The 22,255-nt window shown below is 26.9% G+C and overlaps 1 protein-coding gene across 11 annotated transcripts in view; it reads left to right on the top strand.

The window, feature by feature from the left end:
• Positions 1–22,255, top strand: part of LOC136983738 (myosin heavy chain, muscle-like) — a 133,956-nt gene that overhangs the window by 88,852 nt on the left and 22,849 nt on the right. For 3 of the 11 annotated variants that reach the window (XM_067280568.1, XM_067280570.1, XM_067280567.1), the window contains exons 1-4: positions 20,111–20,197; positions 20,875–21,167; positions 21,410–21,553; positions 21,634–21,790. The exons of 1 other annotated variant lie outside the window; for it this stretch is intronic. In XM_067280568.1, coding sequence (XP_067136669.1) covers positions 20,961–21,167; positions 21,410–21,553; positions 21,634–21,790 — 508 coding nt within the window. In that variant the 5' untranslated portion in view covers positions 20,111–20,197; positions 20,875–20,960. Of the gene's footprint in view, positions 1–20,110; positions 20,198–20,874; positions 21,168–21,409; positions 21,554–21,633; positions 21,791–22,255 lie in introns of those variants that run through there. 7 more of the 11 variants (XM_067280565.1, XM_067280564.1, XM_067280572.1 and 4 more) reach the window with 4 other exon arrangements.

Here is a 22,255-nt window from a genome sequence, read left to right as displayed (position 1 = left end):
TTATGACGATCATATAGAAATTCTCTCTTGAAATGTACCGGTACTTGAAAAAAAGTATTAAAAAGCGTTATATATATAAAAAAAATTAATTTGAATTTAAACAGCAAAGTAACAAAGCACAATCTTTTTGTTATTTGGCTGTTCACTGATCAAGGCGATTTGTAATAATTAGCATTTGGTTTAATTTTAAACAAAATTATGTTGTTGTTTACTCTTGAAGTTTGTCAGAATATACAAATGCTTTTACACGACTTTATATAATATTTTTACTTTTTTGAATTGAGATATAAACTGCAGAGATAATTTTGTTTGATTATTTTTTTGACAAAATTATTTAGCCAAAATTTAAATTGAAATATTTTAATTTTATCTGAAATTTTTATTATATCATTTAAGCATTTTCTAATCATTTAAGCAATCATTTAAGCATCATTTAAGCCAGTGGTTTCCAACCTTTTTGTACCTGCGCCCCCCTTTTAAAAAAAATTGTTGCGCCCCCTTAATTTTTCTAACAATCTAATTTCATAAATACTCAAAGCGCGCTCGGCTCCAAACGCGAAAGCGAGATGTTCTCTTTCCAGCAAGAGTATGGATGGATGTTTTAGCATTTGTACCCGAAAAATTCGCGGCGAGGATTGTGGATTACGTATACCTATTTTGCTGATTCATTTTTTTGACACCTATTCGACTTTTTTGGTTTGTATTCGAAAATGATATTTTGGAAACAGCTGCATGCCCCCCTTGCAACAGTCTCGTGCCCCCCTAGGGGGCGCGCCCCACAGGTTGGAAACCACTGATTTAAGCAATCTATTTAAGCATTTTTATGCTTAAATAGATTAGATATAGGTTTTATATGATGTTTGCGAAAAATTAATATTCTCAAAATATATTTTGAGCAAAAAATATATCATAAGTTCATCTCAACTAAAAAGAAATTATGATTAATGATTTTTATCAAAGCGAATGTATTATAATAAGCTAAAATGACGTGATGAAATGCAACTAAAGAAGATAAAGAATATAGAGAACGCATAGTTTATTATAATTATATTTTCATATTTATACTGTATTTCTTTCATTTATTTCAGTTATTCCATATTTTACAATACTTATAAAATCTACATGTTAATATTTATTTTGTTTTATGCTAATATGGATAACGCTGACTTACCTAAAAGTATCTGCATTACACGAAGGCAAATATTTTCATCTTTAACGATAACTTGAGTAAAATTTTGATTTTCTTCACGCAGATTTTCTGTTATAGCTGTTAAGATAAACTTTTTATTCATATTTGGTATATTTGGATCTTCTAATAATAATACACAACAACCCAGGCATAAAGAAAGATTCGAATGATTCAGCATCCATCTGTCACCATGAGTATGATGTTCAATAGTAATTAATAAATTTTCTTGCGCCATTTATCATAAAACTATTTAATTGTCCTACAAGAGACAAATTTTTGATTAAAATTTAAATAAGTTATCTAATTTTTTTTTATTTTTGAAAAGAAAATAAAGCAAAAATCAACAGAAAGGTTTATTTAAATTATTTAATTACACTTACTTTTCATTTCCGAAAAAGAATTTCATTTAAAAATTCAAAAATATGTTAAGTTTTATTCTAATCATATTTACAATTAAATATGAATTTTTTTTTCTTTTAAGTAAGAAATTACATTTACTTTCCTATTTCATAGCAATGTGAAAAAATACAGTTAAATCATGGACTATTGAAAAAATAAATTACTATTCTATTCTTAAACACTTTATCTATTACTGTATTTTTAAAGCAATTTATGAATTAAAATATTCTTAAATAAGTTTCATTTTGATTTATAAAATTAGCGTGAATGAAAATAAACTATTTAGATTTATATTAATTTAAACTGTTTAGATACTATTGTATTATTCCTCTATGACTTTGTCTTATTAATGATTTATTAATTTTACATTTTATAATTATTTTATTTCATAATAAACTTTTTCGAGCAAAAGTATATGATATACTGTACTACTACTACTACTACTAATAATAATAATAATATGAAAAATATAATAATGATATTAGATAAAACCAAAAATAATGATTTTAATTACACATTTCCTGCCATATAAGACGCACCGAGATATAACATTTATCCCATAATTTAGTAAATATTATTTAAGAAAAAACATATTTGTAGGACATGAGATTCTAAGGTAAAATCCAACATGTACAGTATTTTCCTTTCAAAAAATATCTTAGTTAAAATTACTGTAGGTTTGTATAGTTTTGGTTATTTTTAAAGTTATTACGTGAATTGAGAGTTTCATTTTCTTTGGGATTATTTATTTATAGAAAACATACGTTCAAATCCTGATGATAAAAATTATTAAAATAACAATAAATTAGTGATATGTAACAAAGCATTTTATTCAACATAAGTCTATTTTTAGGACATCATGCGTACGATCAGGGGCGGATCTACATAGGGACTAATAAGGCTTAAGCCCTGGGCACCCAAGTATCGAGGGCTCACAAAAATTGAATTATCATCATAAATTTTTAATACGTTTTTATTAATTCCATAAATAAATATATTTCAACTCTGATTTTGATGCTGTTAAAATGAATTTTAAACCCCAATTTAAAGATTCTTGATCTAACAAAAAATGGGGCTCCATTGGACTTCAATAAGCCCTAGGCCCGGAACAACCTAAACCCGCCCCTGCATGCGATAAATAAAAATATCAGTCTCTGAGTGTGTGATAAGTCCTAAAAACAGCTATTTATAGTGCTCAGGTAATTAGATGAAATATTTAAATACTTTTTTTTTTTCTTTTTGTCTAAATGTTTCAATTATAAATTTTAATACAAACTTACGATGTCCAAGTTCGTCTGCTATTTTTATGTTCAGTGCCACCTAGCTTTTTTTTTTCTTTTCTTTTCTTTTAATAAAACATCGTCTGCTTACGATTATCGGCTGAATAATATAATTTAATTAATTTTTCATCCAAATAATATTTTTTTTAAGATTTAAGATATTAATAAGTCGAAAAGATAATTTCGTATGATTTAAATAAATTTAAAAAATTATAAAGTAAATATAAATATTTTAAAAGATAGAAAATAATGAAATTTTATCGATGTCTATTAATAAAATATCGTCATTTTATTTACTTTTGATTAAAAATTATTTTAAGTCAAGTGAAACTGTCTTTATTGTCTTTATTAGAGAATTTTTTCTCGCTACAAGAGGAGAATATCAAAAAGAATAATCAAAAAGCGGGTTATTTACACTATTTTTCATATTCATGAAGTTGTTACAAAAATTTCTTTATCCAATTTTTATTTATTTATTTATAGTTTGATTTATAACAAACAGATTTAATCGCGTCATTGGTAATTTAAATTTTAACAAATTTCAATGTAAAATTATTCAATTTAATTATTTTTGTTACGTTGACTTTGTGAAAATATTCATATAACATTTCTTCTACTGTATTTTTTAATTAAAATTATTTCTTTGATAAAAATAATTACATTACTTTGATTAAATCATATATTGATTATATTCTGTTTATGTAATAATTTTTATGACATTTTTACTGCACGAGACTTTATTTTATATTGGTAAGTATTCTGTTAAACATAGAAGAATATTAAATATAAATATCTTTGATCATAGAAAACTCAAAATAAAAAATACACAATTTATTCAATAATTAAAAGTCTAATTAACAATCAATTGTGTAATTTTGATATAAAAAGTTTTGGAAAAACAATTACTTATTAAATAAACAAAAAACCTGAAATTGTAATTAAAGATCAAATTATATACAAATTATATGACTAATTATTTTTGCCAAAAATAATTTATTGCTGTAAATCAAAATAATTTCTTGATATTATATATAATATCGCGTGTGTGTGTAAATTTAAAATTATAAATAATTTAATACTTTAATACAATTTAAAGCATTCTTATAAATGGTGTGTTTGTGTGATTATACACATACACAGACAAACACATCAATATATGAACTCTATACGTATTAAGGATATATATAGAAGTAGCATGTACAGTACATGGTTTTCTATGGATGGCATGGGCGTAGCCAGGAAAGGGCATGGGTGGGCATGGCCCTCCCCAGTTAACCTGGTGCCCCTCCCCAGAAAATTACAGCCTCTACTAGGCCCCCCATAACAAAACCCTGGCTAGGCCAATGATGGGTGGGTGGGTGGAATATAATGTATTAAAAGTACAGGTATTAACTTCAGGTATGAAAAACATTATTTTCCTTCAAGCTATTGGAATATAAATTTACTGATATTATATACGTACTGTACAATACATATTGTAAAATATTTACATTAAAACTTAATAATAAACTTTATTGAATTGTATACATTCTTTTCTATAATTACCTTTATAAAAGTAAACTATTTTTAAATTATTAATAATTTAAAAATAGTTTATTGAAGTTGATCACAGTTTATTTGACTTATTATTTCAATGTAAAAACAATTTATATTTTACTTCTTTTAATTTTAGAACTGCACGAGATTTCATGATAAAACTTATTGTTGTCGTATCTGTATTTTCAGGTAAATCTAAAAATAATTAACATTTCTTTTAGTATATGATGATTTAGAATAGTGTGTTGAAACAAGTGCAAGATTTGGAGCAATTCCCAATGTTTTTGGAAAAAGTAAGAGAGAAGATGTAATAAATTACTGTTATTTAAAAAAAATGCTCAAATAAATTTTTATTAAGCTTCTTATGGAATAATAATTGCAAAATTTATTAGCAAAAATAATTATGAATTAGTTTATTAATTAATTAAAAAATAATTAAGAAAATTACTTTTACTTTCTTTAAACGTTCCATAATTGATTTGAAAGATAAGAATACTTTTGAAAGCAACCTATATTTTATTAACAAATACTATATCGTGTAAAAAAGTTGCAATAATATATGATCTATAAAAATAATTAAAAGTATATTTCTGTAGTTTTAAATAAAATAATATTTAAAAACGATAAGTTTTCTATCCCAGATTTTTTTTGAAAACTTATTTTATTGTATGATTTTAATAAAAATAACAATAACAATAATATACATTATAACTAATCAATTTTTTAAATTAATATTTCAACATTTTCAAATTATTGTTAAAAAATGAATGAATTTATAACTTGCCACTACATCTAACCTGGTTTGGTATTCTTTGGCCTGTTACAGTCCTTATACACAATATTAACCAACTAACCTAAATATTGAAGAGATCTAAAGTAAAAATAACTCATAAATAATATTCAAAGAAAGTGGTTTTATTAGGAAATCTACACGATCGTTTAAAATTATATTAGAGACAACACATTTCTTGTATAATTCAAAATACTACAGAAGTATAAGTTAAATATGATTTTATGAGCTACAATGTCTGTCTTTCCTTAATCTCGAGAACGGAGTTAGATAAATGAAAACTGAGAAAAAGTATGGAAACTTTAGGGGCAGAAGGCCGCGATTAACTATATACGAACTTCCGATGCAAACCGAAAATTATGTTATTTCAATTCAAAAATTTTCCCCTGACAGATAAGAGGTAGATAGTTGACCGGACGACTCTATTGTTAAAGGAAAAGTATTATGTACAGGGTAAGCCATTACTAATTTGAGATGGAGAGCGTATATTTTCAATTAAATAAATTTAAAATATGATTGAAAATTGCAACCCGGCGTTGCGACAATTTCACAATAAATAATTGCTCGTTTCTAATAAAAAAAAACTGAAATAAATTCCGCTTAAAGTATTGTATTAATTTGAATATTAAAACACTTTATCACATGAAAATAGCATAAGTATATATTCGATTTTTATTTTATATAATTCTTTAATTACGCTGTAATTAAGCTGTGACTTTACAGATGTGTAAGTAGTAGCTATACTAGTAATATATAGTAACTATACTATTAATATATAATAACTATATTAACATATAAAATTGAATTATATGAAATTTTTTCGCGATTGGATATTCTCTATACATCTTAAGTTTCGTTTATTGAGAGTCAAGACTAATTGTAATTAGATCAATTAGCATGAATGATAAAGAATAGAAAATGGTATCTGGAATCAAACTATACATGAAAAAACACGAAATATCAAATAGATTTGAACTACAATTTCTCATGGAAATAGAAGTACTATCTGGCCGACTAATATGATAGTCATGATAAATAACTTACAGATATGCTGTGAACACTCATGTCCAAAAAATAAGCATAACCATTAATATTGCCTATATCTCGGAAACTTTTAATATACTATATTTTAAATAAACATTTGTGAATATATGATTTCCAACTGAAAGACTGGGACGATAGAAGCATCAATTTGCCGTTTGAGGATCCGGGTCAAATTCGAGCAGAGAATCCCAGGGAATTTTCATAAACGATTTGATCCAGATAAATCAGATCTCCTCTCACCATCCAGCCGCATCATTACTAAAAACTATATTTTTGTTTTAAAAAATAGTTATGAACTGAATATAAAAAGTAACTATACAGATCTTTCTAAAAAGTCGCTCTAGTTTTCTTGATTACGATATCGAAACCACTTTTTAATAGTTTACGTATTTGGTGAATATGAATTCAAAGACCTTGGGAAATTGGGCATTATCACTATTGTTAGCCCAATATATTTAAACAATATCGTAAATATCGATCATTATATTCAATATCTTTTCAAGATGAGTTTATTCCTTTCCTTATTATTATTTATTAAAAAAGCTATATAATTTATTAAACAAACTATACACAGAAAAATATGTGAATCTTGATATATAAAGAAATTTTATTTCTTTATATATATATGAAATTTGAATGTAGCGTGTTTTTTGAAAAGCATTGCATATATTAAATACATAATATACTACTATGCGTAAAATCATAACGCGAGAAATACTCTACTATGACGATATTGATTGAATGTATACGTGATTATTTATTATTGAATTCCATAAAAGCAATCTCCACGTTAATGGGTCAAACATTGAAATTCCTTCCTTTTTTGTTCTATTTTTTTTTTCCATTGATTTTATTTCAGAATAAGTCAAAACGTTATATAGTAAAACTCCAATTTTCCGAATCAATTGGGACTTTGGGCTGTCCAGATATGCTGAATATCAGGCTCGCGCAAGAGTATCTGACTCCCCTAGGCAAAATAAATTTAGGTGCCTCTATACATTGTCTGTATATATACATATATTTTCATACTCATACAAGCACACATACACTCATTCATGTGGATATTTATAAAAGTAATATTATTATGAACATTTTAAAAAAATTTTCTTAATTAACACTAATTAACAGTTTATTTTTTCTTTGTTTACGAGTAAGGCTGGAGCTCCCGTATCTTGGCGCCTCTATGCGATCACTTAGGTTCGACTAATGGTAAAACGGCTCTGTACAAATAATTGAATTTTTGCTTAAAATAGTTTTTTTCAATCCGAATATCCCGTTATGTACTTTACGTATGTACATAATTATGTGTAAGTAAAATATTAAATGTGGAAATGTACCTACTAATGAATATAAGATAAAGTGAGGGAAAAGGACGCATATTTTGGAAAATCGTTTTGTATCCAATAATATGGATACAGAACGAAGAATAGATTATGGTGCGACATTCTATAATTGTTAATCTCTTTAGGAAAATTGTTATTTTTAAAATCATGATGATAGAAAATTAATTATAACAAATATATCTTAGGTACTTCTTTTCTATCTCTCCCACTAGGGTTGATAAGAAAACGTATTATAGATAGTTGGCGTATGGAGAAATAAATACAAATAATAGCGAGGTTGAGGCCGAAGTTTTAAACGCGAAAACGTGTACGTCGGACGTTCAGCGCCGCTTTCCTGTAAGCCTAGAAGTTTGACAATGGCGTTTGGAATGTCGAGCATGATTCCACTGACTTTCCAAACATCATTCTCAAACTTCTAGGCTTACAGGAAAGCGGCGCTGAACGTCCGACGTACACGTTTTCGCGTTTAAAACTTCGGCCTCAACCTCGCTAATAACACGTTAGAAACGTATACGTTAAAAGAATTTTTTTTTTCATTTTTATGTTTTTTATGAGTGTGGTAGATATTGCACCGAAATAGATGATAATAAGTCAGCAGAAAATGAATGCATTTTTATTCTTAATCTAAACAAAATATATTTAATATTTATACATGTAACATAATGATAGTCTATCCTATAAGTATAAAAATACACAGCTAGAATAGTATTGGACTATGTACAGTACACTCCAATGTTAGCAGTATGTAGTTACTCTCCTCATATTAAAATATATATGAAAACAGTGTTCTCTCTCCTCACTTCTAAATAAGTCATCTCTTCCGAATAGAGAAGAGACGATGCACCTTGACTTTTCGGTACAAAACATGGTGGAACAATACAACTTGGCTATGATCAACCAACAATTCCTCAACAATTTTCTTCTTATTATTATTATTTATAAATACACTTATCGAAAATATTACGCTAGTTGCATAAAAATTCAGACACTTTAAAACGTTAGCTATCAAAATAACTCCTTTCCAAAATGCATAAAACTGCAATTTCGAAAACGAATTTAACTACATAATTGTTCTTTTTTAACTGTTCATTATCTACTAAGACAACTGGTGCTAGCTGCTTCAAAACTTGTAAAAAGAAGCCCTCGTCTACTCTTCTACCCTTGTCATCTTCCCTCGCTCTCCCCTAGTTTATTTTCTACATTTAGAAAGAAAATTAATTTTCATGCATATACAGTACGTATGCATACATGCCTGTTATTTTATTTATTTTTTAACAAAATCGGAGGGAAATCCTGATGATTGCAGTTATACTGCATTTTGTTCGAATTAGACGGATTGCAGACATTCGTATTTATTTAAGGAAAATAGATATATTTTCCTTAAATAACTACGAGTGTCTGCAAATACGTCAAATACTCAAAAAGATGTCTCATTTTTAGTAAATCTGATACATACAGTACACCATATGTTACTTTCACAATATCGAGATGATATTCAATCTATCTCCGGATGTTACATAATGTCTTTAGTGACAGTCCGATTTCGTTTATTATGAAACCTTTTAATGTTTCAATATCTGTAACAGGTCTTTAATAACCAAGCCCTTCACATAACCGCTCAAGAATACTTTGAAAAGAGATCGGGATGGAAACTAAATTGATCCTATCTCGCCTTTTCATCGGTTAGGAAAAACTTCATTCAAAAGTTCGCCGAGTTTTTGTAATGAGGGAAAAACTTTTTAAGTTTTGCTGACGATAACTGAAAATCACGGGTTGATCTGTTTCCTTAAACACAAAATACCTTTCGTGATCTATCAGTTTTTTTCGGACATCCTGTATATCAATTTTTTCATCAATAAAATTCCCTATTTCGTCAGATATAAATTACTTTTATGCCCGCTATTTTTTAAAATTATTAATTTACAAGTTTGAAAATTTATCATTAATATTACTATTTTTTAAATAATTTGATTAATCGAAACATTTTATTATAATTATTATTTTATTTGTTAGTTAAAAGTAACGCCTAAGAAAATAGTCAATTGAGTCAGTGTCTTGCTCATAATAGCATATTATGTTTTCATAAGGTGTTAGTTACATAAAAAGGAACTTATGGATAGGATTATCACACTTGAAAACCTCAAGCTAAATCGCTAGTTACGTAGGAGATAATTCCATATGTTTTTTTCTCCATTAAATAATTTGAAGATGCATTTAAAACACAAAATGCGAGAGATATTCGGCAATTTTTTGAAAGAATATTTGTATAAAATTAATTAATATACTGATTCATTAGCAAAAGCATTTACCTTAATCATTATCACTACATAATCTTATTATTTTATCTTAAAAACGTTAATATACTGTACTTTTTATCTTGATATCTTTACATATAATATATTATAGGATATAATATATATATATATAATTAATATAACTAGTACTATTTACATAAAAGTATCATCAGTATTATAATATTGATGATACTTTTATGTAAATAGTACTGAAGAAACATTAAGTCAAAAGGTGCAGTTAAGATAAATGCTTTTTCTGATAAATCAGTATATTAATTTCATACAAATATTCTTTCAAAAATTGAAAATAAAATTTATAGGCTAGATATATAAATATATATAGCCTATATTAGTCGTACCAAATTTAATTATTTGGATTCTTGTTTATTCCTAGGAAATAAGAGACATTTTAATAATTTTGCTTATAATGGTAAAATATTTATATTAAGAATAATAAAAATATAAAAGCTTATCAAAAATGACCATGGTTATAAATTGAGCGAGACTCAACTATATAAAGATTTTATGAAAGAAATTAAAATCACTTTCAATTGCTTTAAAGGAAAAGTCATTGTAGTAGACTATCTTATACAATTCATTATACCAGATAAATTTTATCACCGAATTGTTCATTTAAATATACCTTTAAAAGTTATAAAAAATGTATTTATTATTGTTTATTACTTGAAAATTTTAGAAATAGAAGTGACTAAAATTATTCATAAATATGTTGTTAATATTTTATCTGATTACCATTGAATGGATTGGAATTGTTGCATTATATATCAGTAAGATTACTTGTTATTTTAAAATATTTCTAGCTTTCTTTTATGTATTTTATACAGAAATTTTTCTATTCGATTCCTTACCAATAATTAAGATAAAAAGCTTATCTAAACTCTCATTTTATGTATTCTAAAAAATTTTTCGGTAAATAAATATACTTAATTACTCGGTAATTAAATTTATGATTAAAAGACCTTGTTTTTTTAACAAGGTCTTTTAATTTTATAAATTTAATTTATTTTGAGGAAATCAATTAAATAATTTAACTAATCATTAAAGTTTTAAAATTTAAGGTATAACAATACAAAGTTTACTTCTTATTAGTTATTAGTCATTTTAAATGCGCTTCAATATGAGTAGGTTAATGTTACCCTTGGTGCCAAGATGGTGGCTCGTCTCTGATTCCAGCAAGGAAACAGTGGAACGCACGTTCTAACCTAACCTAACCCATTCTAATAAATTACCATAATTATTATCAACCAAATTATTAGAATAGGTTAGGTTAGGTTAGGTTAGAACGTGCGTCCCACTGTTTCCTTGCTGGAATCAGAGACGAGCTGCCATCTTGGCACCAAGGGTAAAATTAACCAAAAATCTGTCTGTCTCAGCCAGATGTTAGGACCGTCCCCATTATGGACATAGTCGAACCCACGATATTTACGAAAAAAAGACTTTTAGTGTCCACAAAACAGAAAGAAATAAAATGGAAAAATACAGAAAGATAAATTAAACCAAGAATTCACTGACAAGTGAGTGGTTGCATGAAGTTGATAATAGAAGTAAACATAAGAGAAGTTAATTATTATTCTGCAGTGTAACTTAGTTTCTCATCAATTTAAATGTAAATGTCAATCTGTAGGATGGCCGAACCATTATTTCCTTCCAAACGTTAGGAATATAATTTCTTTTACGAGAATTTTTGACTAGATCAGCAGACGTTCATCTGTTGTCATTCTCCTATTTCCTTAGTCTGTTTAATTTTGTTAAAAGCAGAAAAAATTCTAAGTCTTAGTTGTTCCGACCGCAACACTAAACATATAATATTAATTTTTTAATTAGGTATAGTATACATATACCCTATATCTTTCAATTAAATATTCTCTAATTTTAGAATTTTTGTGAAAACATTAAATATTGCTATTTTAGTTCCTTCCTTAAACGTACTTGGGTAATAATATAATATTATTTTATTTCTATTAGTACTATTTACTAAAATATTGAATTAATTCTTTTTCAACTTTTAATTTTCTAATTTCTAGATTAATTTTTCCATTTCTTTCATTAACTATTTGTAGTTGATTTTTAAAGTCTTTAATATCATTTCGTATTATATTAAGTTCATCTCTAATTAATGAAATTTGACTAACCAACTTTTCATTACTAGAGGTAATTAATTCAACAATTTTTGTCCATAAATCTGCAGTTGTGGTGTCTTCGCTATCCGCTATTAATAAGTCTTGCGAGGAATTTAACTTAGTTTGCTCACCTGGGAATTGAGTAGGAGAATCAGATATCCTTACTTCAGTGAATTCGGTAATTAATTTCGTGTCCAATTTGAAGAAATTGCTTTGCTAGAGTGTTGGGTTAAAGTGTACCTAGGTAACCACTATGGCGGCACTTCCGGAATCTCGATAGCATTTCGTGGGCCCGAGGACGCACGTTCTAACCTAACTTATTCTAATAAATTACCAAATTATTCTTTTCTTCTGTTTGCTGGAATCAGGGAACACGTTCTAACCTAACATAACCTATTCTATTCCCTAATGAATTACTAATAATTTGGTAATTTATTAGAATAGGTTAGGTTAGGTTAGGTTAGGTTAGAACGTGCGTCCTCGGGCCCACAACATTAAAAATTTGCATTTATAATGGAAAATCTATCGAGATTCTGGAAGTGCCGCCATAGAGATTACGTAGGTACACTTTAACCGAATGTTGTTTATGTCGATTTGAAGATGATCTTCCTCCCCTTGCTGAGTTTGATTCAATCCCACAAATTAACTATAATATTAATATGAACTTATTTTTGTTCATTTTAATTACATTTAACAGAACAAAAACCGTTAAATTATCTATTTTAAAACTTAACTGCCTAGAGGAAAAAAAACGTCAGTAACGTCGTAGACTTAAGCGCCCCCCATCAATGTTAGGAATATAATTGTATTGATAATTTCAAATCAACCGCTAGCGTTCAACACTGTCAAACCAACATCTCTTCTAACTCTGGAAAATTATTGTTAATTAATTATTTAGTTCTCAAACTCGTATAATTAATTATTAAGAATCGAATCCTCTTTATTCCAAGAAAACATGACACTTAGAAAGTCGTTATTAATTAATATTGACGAAGTATGTGACTTGGTGGAGGATCTCATCAGCCTTCCGATGAATTTCATTCCCGAAACATTCTTTTGGATGAAAACCGCAGTGAAACGAATTTAATCAGTGAAAATGGTTACATCATGTTTCTGAAAAGTTTCTGCTGCTGCTTTGAAAAGTCATAAAATTAACTTAATTGCGGAAAACCGGGAACGTCCTTTTGGAACTAAAAATTTTTGGAAAGCCGAGATACTGTGGTCTTCAGAGATCACAAAAAATGACTATCACAAGAAAAGTACTGAATTTATACTTTCCCACACGAAAGACATTGGATAATAGCTGTCGAAGGCTCATGCCGAAAAAAGGGGAAAAAAAAAATCCCAAACCTGTAAAGACAGTTGATATTATTGTCAACCAATATATTGTATCGTGAAATTTTACATTACTTGATTTTGGAACCTTTTTTTTTAGACTTCAGGTCTTCGTACAGGTTACTCTCCCTTTTCAATCAGACTTTTGTGTAGGGAGAGAATGATTATCCCTAAAGTATTGTTTTCCCCTTCCCGTCACTACACACGTCTGTACCCAGGAAAATTTAAATATTAACCAAGTTGAAAAAACTTGGTTAATATTGAAAGTAAAATCTTTATATAGAAACTACGAGACGTGGTCGTAATTACGGTAACCGCTCTCCTTTATGGACTGAACCTCTTTTTCCTCTTCCTACGGTCCTGAAATATGGTATCTGATATATAATAGGTTGATAAGTATCTCCCGTTGCAAGATTACTGAACATGTCGACAAATTACCAATTAGCGACATAAACAGTCGGAATAAGCGACTGAAGTGAGACAGAAGTGTAAAAAATATATCGGTAGCAATATGGAATTGATCATATTCATATTCGAATTAATTCTATCTATTTTATTAATTTAATAAAGTGGGTTGTGCTGATTATCTTTAATATTAGGAAAGGGACATTTACAATAATAATGCTTGGTGACAGAAGGGAAGAGGGGCAAGAAACGATCCATTTTTTGATGATGTAAAATACGAACAGCCCTAAGGTAACACGAAATGGTTTTCAAATAGCTAGGTATGTCAATTACAATGTTTTTGGAAGTTCACGCGCCATATATAGCCATTCTTGTGTTGCTAAAATTGTCAAGGTCAGAAGTGCTTTGGACGCGTACTAATTTCTCTTTTCGTTTATCAGTTGCATGATTGATAACTTTTAAATTCTTTACATTTTATAACACTGCATTGTTATATTGTAGGAAAATGGTTTGGGACATACTGATAAAGTGAATACAAGTTTCTATATATTAAACAAATCAAATTAATCTTCATTGTCTTATTAAAATAAAATTAAATGTGTGTTAATCTACAGTTAACATATAATGAATTATCTTCCTATATTTTACATTTTAAATTTTGCTTTTTTTTAAAAAAAAAATGTTATTTTCGTTTCTTTCATATTCAACGATTCCGATTATTTATTATTAAGTATATTTGATTCTTTAAGTCTTCTAAGTGTTCAAAATTTATTTCTGGGTAGGTTTTGAATTTAAGAAATTTTATATTTTGAATAATTACTTTCCTTCAAACTATTTTTAATTGTTTTTATTAGTCATGATACACAAGCTTTTGGCTAGCAATAATTCATTTTTTATTTCCATAGTAATAGAAAACCTTTTGGATGCAGTTATAGTTTTGAAACGATTTTGGATAGTCGTATTATTTTAGTTTCGTCCTTGCCTCCTCTAACATTTATTTCTTGATACAATATATTTGTTACGAACAGAAATTACAAAGTAAAATAGCATAAGAATAAATATTTTGTCCTATTCTTCTTCAAATATGTTATAATTTGGACCATATTTTGATATTGGTCTATTGTTGTTATTTAAATTTTAATTAGATATTTAAAAATATTGAAAAATTTAAAAATTCTACATCAATTTTTCTGATATTTTTAAAAATAATTTACGTCAACTATAGGTTCCAAGCCACGGTAATTATCATTATTTGACAAAATTATTAAGTAAAAAAACGTTCAAAAATTGACGTAATTTTCTACTATATTTAATTGAAATTAACGTTATTAAAATGTATAAAATATAAGGATTAAATATCAGTTCTCTAATTTTTGGCTAGATCAGCTACCGATTGTATATCAGCTACTGATTCTGCTCATTGTAACAAATGACTTTTGTTTGATAGGCGCCTCTTTGCTTCTCAACAGACAAATACGATATAAGACGTTTTGGATGCTGCAGTCGTAAATCTTCTGTAGAAACCGCATTTCATTGAAAAGGAACTATCTCCATACTCTCACGTTTTCCTTTCATTTGTTAAAAAAAATAATAATAATAAATGCTGAAATAAAGGCTTGATTTAAAATAAACAGATTTGCTTTCTCACAGCATGTTGTTCTTTAGTTAAAAATATCAGATAACACATCGATTTTAACGTTTCAAATTACAATATTACTTTCTATTCGTTGTTAAAAAAATAAATTTTAAAAATTTTAATTGATATTTAACGAAATAATTACGATCCATTTATCACGATAGTAGGTAAATTGTATTTTTTATTCAAAATGAATACGAAATTCATTCAAAATATAGCAATGTTCCATTCTGATGCTTGGAAATATATGCAAATTAGTCGTCTCGAACGTAGTCCAATTATGTCACAACTATTACGTCACATAAAGGTCACGGACCAAACGGAAGCGAAGCTTATGTCAATCTGGTTTACATTATTATGGCTATTTTAAATTCGAACGACAGTTTATTTAGGCAACCAAAATTTAGTCGACAGTTTAGAATAATCAAGCTAAGTAAACATTATTTTCCAGTTTTTATAAATCTGTTGTTACCTATCAATTAAAATAATTTGTGGTAGTATTATCTTCTTTCTTTTTTTAGACTTTTAAATGTATACACAGTTTGCAGTTCTACACCATAAAACAGACAATCAAACATCTTGCCTATTTCTGCCTCAGAGCAAGCCAAAAAATAACCTTCGCTTACAATTCAGTTTAAATTGGTATTCAATTTCAATTTAATTCAGTTTTAATTGGTACGAATTAAAAGCGGTGAATTAAAGTACAGTAGTTCTGGAAATGTTAAAAACAAATTAGAACTTTTTTGCTTACTTTAATGTTTTTTTTTTTTTTTTTTTACATCTTAAATCGTTAAGCAGATGTTAAGTTATTCGATTACAAATCCTTCAAATGGTCATTGCTCAAAATAAAAATTATATGGTGGCATTGGATTGAATAGCAAAATTGCTATTATTACTAACTATAATTAATGAATATTTAAAATATATTCACAATATTGTCCAAATTTATTTGGATTAAAAAAATTTTAATATATGTTTTTAAGAAAAATTTAATAATAATAAGAATAATAATAATAATATTATAGGGGAAAAAGTATCAAAATCTTAATAGTTTTGTGTTAAGTATATATAGTGCATGGTATTAATAATAATTCAAATTACAGTTGTGAAGTTTAGAATTACATTCTTTTCTATTCATTGTTGGGCTGCAATTGAAAAGTATTGTAGTTAAATTATAAATTTTTAAATTGATATTTAACCAAATAATTAATCACATTACTAACAAGAATAGATAAATTGCAGTTTTGTTTAAAATTATAATGTCTATTTACCTTCATAACCTGTAGTCTTAGATATTTGTTTTTAAAAGATATATAAGGATTATTTTGAGAAAAATCTTATTTATTTTGCTATTTAAATCCTGTGAAATAAAGTTTTGCTGTTAAAAATAGATTTACAATATTTTGGACGTTATATAGAAAAAGCAATTCAAATATATTTTAAATGCTTATGCACTAAGCTATTTAAATATATCATAAATATATTTTAATTTAATTTCTTTTCAGTTTTAACCAAACCTCGGAATGTATATTTAAAAGAATGTATTGAGTCAAAATACACATACCTAAATATATTCCATCTTATATCTGAATGTGAACAGAATTTAGAGTTTTAATGTAGAGAGCAAAATTCAAATTGTATCAATTTCACTAGTTACAGATATAAAATTCTGTTCTTTCTATACGTTTACCTGGTCATCTCTACCTAAAAATAGAGCTTATAAGTTCTATTTTTATTGTATGGTTTCCAGTATAAAAAATTTTACTACAATATTATCATCATTATTATTTTTTAAACAAAATTCTATTTGGAGGTGTAATAATCTTTAAATAGAATTGTATGTTTACATGTAAAATTAATATTGTGAAAAATCATATTTAATTATTCCCTAAATAACACTAGATAAAGTTTATTTATTAAAATAGCTAACTATGGCACTTTTTAGTTATTATAGTCTCTAATAGGATAAATTTTAAGTTTGAAAAAATTTATGACACAGAAACTTATTTAAACAATGGAAACAAAACAATAGAAAGATATTTAATTACTGTAATTAAACTTGACTTTAAATAACTCAAATTTATTTTATTTGTAAAATAATACTTTTAACTTTTCAGAAAATTATATGAAGTTTTATTGTATGATTTCCAGTATAAATTTTTTTGCTATAATATTAACATCATTATTATTTTTTAAATAAAATTTTATTTGGAGGTATTTGTATTTAATTTGAAGCATATATTTTCAATTTTCTATGAGGACCATTTGTTAGCGATGAAATTATCAGACTGAAGAGAACACAATATATAATTCTGATTTTAATAATTTAAGATTATTATTATTATTATTTCTTGTAATGGCTGTTGTGAAAATAATTAACGTTTTATTAATTTTTAAACAATTAAAACAATTAATTTAAATTTTCTGTAATATGTAGAATCTGCAAAATATCTAACTTTCCCTTAAAGCTAATAGAAATTTAATTTTCTGTTTAGATTGGCAATGAATAGAAATAAAACAAGAAAAATTCTGTAAATTGCAACAAATTGAAAAAAAATATTTAAGATTTTTCTTAGTCTTCTTTTTGAGATAAAATAATATAGTCATATTCTTAATGGGAACTATTAATAGAGATATTTCTCACACTAATTATAATATTTTGGAATTTATTGTAATTAAGTTAAATAACTTAATTATACTTAATCTTTTTATTATAATCATAATGATATTTTATATTTCTCTGTATAAAAATTCAGATATTAATTATTAAAAAAATAATTGGAAATGATCTATACTAAGCAATGGATATGGAGAAAAAAATGAAATTCTCATACTTAAAAGGAAGAAAAAATAATAATAACTGATCAGTATTCACCTTCCATACCTCATTCTTTCCCAGATGCTTTAAATCTAAAATTTAAATTTACATATATTACCCTTTGTACTTTCCATAGCATATTTTGAGAATTAAATAGCTATTGTTCTATTAAAAGAATGGTAATCAACTGCTTTGAAATTTATTTATTTTTAAGTGTTCTGTAAACATTTCTCGTATTCAGAAATCTTATATTTATAAATATTAGGTATCATCTTTATATAATAGTAATTATTTTTATGTTATTCTGTGAATAAATCTTACGTGAAGTTATTTTAAGATAATCGTAAAATAAGATATTTTAAATTAATTGCTGCTTTCTTCAGTGACCTAAAAAATAGTTTTATTTTTATTGTATTTTTTTGTTTTTCGTCGTTTAAAATATAACGATAAATTCACTAAAAAGGTTTACTGAAATCTGTAATAAATTTATCAGTTTATTATAGTTAAATTATTGTTTGTTTAGATAATTTTAATTTCGTGATTTTAGAATTTATCAATTGAGAAAAACTAATTAAAGAAATTGTGTCATTTTATTTTAATATTTACTGTTTAAATATAAGCTATTTAATATTAGGATTATATTGATATAATATTTTTTAAATAAAACAAATTTTTAATGTAATGTTCTATGAAAATAGTAATATTTCCATATTAAAAACATTTAAACAGACCATTATAAACATAATTTTTTATTTAATATTTTCTATTGAATTTCACGAATCACATTCTAACTGTTGGTATGTTTTATTCTAAGCCATGTTATTATTATGTTTAAGTTCAAAATTTTATCCCAGTCTATTTTTAAATTATTGGCCTTGGGATAAAAACGATTATGCAGGAACGAAATCAATTATTTATTTCTAAGATACTTTTTAAAGTGATTTATTATGCTAAATATTTATGTTTTGGTTATTTCTTAATTTTAATTGAAAAATTAAATATGATTAAAAATTTAATGGCATATATAATGCTTACACGATGTGATCTAAATAAGAAAATATGTCAATAATTTCAAAGAAACGAAGCTATTTTATAAATTATTAGCATGATTTATAACAAAAAACACTTTACAGATAATAAAAAAAAGCATATTTCCTTGCATAGCTTTCGTGCTAGGCTGTTGAAACAATTTTACAGGAATAAAAATCCGTTAATAAAACTGCATACTGTAGTTAATTTTTAAAGTATTTTGGGACTCAACGATGCTTAAGTTAAAAACTAAGTATGCTTAATACAATATATATATACGTGAAGAAATATAAACAGAATTAAAAATGTAAATCAAACTTTTAAATTCATAAAGTAGATATTATTTCGGAACTTCTCAAAAGTTATGAATTTGAGCGTGACTCATTAACTTACGGTTGTATAGAAGTATACGACCTGCTTGGGCAATGAGTCAAATGGCTGACGGCAGGTGATCTTAATTTATGTATGAACGATATTTTTCTTTTCGCTATGTCGGGCTAGGAAACACTAATCGCTAAAACTTTTAGTGCTATAATAATTAGCTTTATGCTTTTAAAAAATCATTGATGATTCACGGTAGATAATAATGAAGACACTTATTGCAAAGATTTTGTCCAAGTAATTATTGTATAGTTATATTTAGCTTATTTTACTGCTGGAGGATCCCATACTGAAATAGAGAGAGACAGAAGAACGGGTCAGATGTGCTAATAGCAGATTCCACGAGTGACTATCGTACCATTGTTCCCTATAAGGTATGATGAGTGTCACGTCATTTCTGCCACTGTATTGTATTCACTGGTAGACTGAACCAAATTCTAATGATACCACCCTCTTATTCCTTCAGCCAATCAGAGAGCTGGATGGGTTCACTCATCTACCGAAAGCTAGCTGATATCCGATTGCAGGGGTTTATAAACCACTGTTTGTATGAGTGACTACAGAATAGCTTTCGAACGTAAGTGAAACTTCTTGTAGCTTGCATTGTCTTTAAGCCTACTATTGTTGTACGGAAATTATATTATGTGTTGATTGTCTGCTACCTCTGCCGGGATACTTTAAGTGATTTCTGCTACTATTCTATAGTGGATAGAGCTTGTGCTATTTTTCATACTCACCTATTGAAGTTTGATCGTACTTCAAATTAGAGCGGCTTCATCCAAAATTTTTCTCATCTGTTCCTTGTGTAGTCCATATCCTCCTTGTTTGATTTCTGTAGTTTTGAAGTTTTAGTTTTTAGTAATTAATAGTTAGGCTTAAATAGACTTAATTAATACTTAGGCTTAGATAGACTTACTTAAAGAATACTTAAGCTTATTTTATTTTTATTATAATTTAATTTTAACTTTCTAAATTAACTGTTAAAATAATTCAATTATTAAACTAAAGCAGGACTAATAACTTTACAGGAAATATATTTTTATTTTGTACATCTTGATGTTAGCTTACAATATTGAAGAGTAACAATTAGTTGATGCCTTTAAAATTAATCAGAGAGATAATGTTTTAAGAAGATAAATTTTATTTTTCGAATTTTTATACTAATAGTGTATCATTAAATTAATTTCTTTTAATACTCGTATAATACTAAAATATTAAACTCTTTATAAAATCTCAAATATTATTTTTGAATAGGAGATATCGAGGGCTGTTCTGCCTTGTGTGTACCACAATCTGTTCCAGCTTTTAGCTTCTGAAAGCAGAGTTCTGCAAGAAGGAAGATGCCGAGAAAGGTCGAGCAAGTAGGGGACGATCCTGATCCTACACCATACCTCTTCATTTCTAGAGAACAGAAATTGAAAGATCAGGCCAAGCCATACGATGGCAAAAAGATGGTATGGATCCCAGATGAAAAAGAGTGCTATTTGTTTGGTAATATCCAAAGCACAAAAGGAGACATGGTTACCGTTGAACTTGAAGGCGGTGAGGTAAGTGCAAGAGATTTATTTAATAAAACAGAAAAATAAATTTAAAAGCTTTAAATGCATTTTAACAAAAATTAATTTGGTAGAAAATTATTTACAATTAGTAATATCTTTTGTTTAAAAATAAATTATCGTTTCATACTCATTTTTGTAAAAAGTCAATTAACATTATTAAATATCAGTTTTTAAATGACTTAATATACCTATGTATTCATTTTAAAATTACGTTTAAAACATTTTATTAGACCCGTCAAGTTAAGAAGGATCTTTTGCAACAAGTAAATCCTCCCAAATACGAAAAATGCGAAGATATGTCCAACTTGACATATCTGAACGATGCCAGTGTATTGCATAATTTAAAACAACGATACGTTGCTCAGCTTATTTACGTAAGTATTTCGCTGAAAGATTATAACTGTATGATATATCATCGAAACAAAAAAATAGATAAGTAATTTTATTTTTACAGACCTATTCTGGCTTGTTTTGCGTTGCTATCAACCCTTACAAGAGATTTCCCATTTACACAAACCGTGCTGTTCAAATTTACAAAGGCAGAAGGCGTACAGAAGTACCACCCCATCTTTTTGCTATTGCTGATGGTGCTTATAATAACATGTTGACAAGTAAGTTACTCGAATCAAAGAGAATTATTACACTAAATATACAAATAAAAATATTAGCATAAAAATCAGCAGTTATGTTATAGTTTAATAATACAGAACAAAATAAATCGTGTAAACTATTTACTATATAAAGGAATAAACATAAAATAGAAGTATGAAAATAACATGCTGTTGTCAGCTAATGTTCTTGTGCCAACTGGGACGGCATAATGTATGCGAATGTCGGATAAAAATTTGGACTCGCCCTTCGTCTCTTCTTTCTTTCACTCCATATTTGGCAAGTTAAACAACAGTCTTTCACTGTAATCTTCTCTTTCATTTATTTTTAGGAGACATCGTTAATTATAGGTACAACACTATTGCATTACTTGAACATTACAATAGGCTCGCTCCTCCGCTAAAATCCGTTGTAGGAGATCTGTTTTACAGCTTCCTGGCAGATACTTGCTAGGAACTATAAATAAG

This window comes from Centruroides vittatus, unplaced genomic scaffold (assembly GCF_030686945.1).
Source record: "Centruroides vittatus isolate TY-2023 unplaced genomic scaffold, ASM3068694v2 contig_885, whole genome shotgun sequence".
Taxonomy (NCBI): Eukaryota; Metazoa; Arthropoda; class Arachnida; order Scorpiones; family Buthidae; genus Centruroides; species Centruroides vittatus.
The sequence above is the reverse complement of the archived record's forward strand: the minus strand, read 5'-3'. Positions and strand labels throughout refer to the sequence as shown.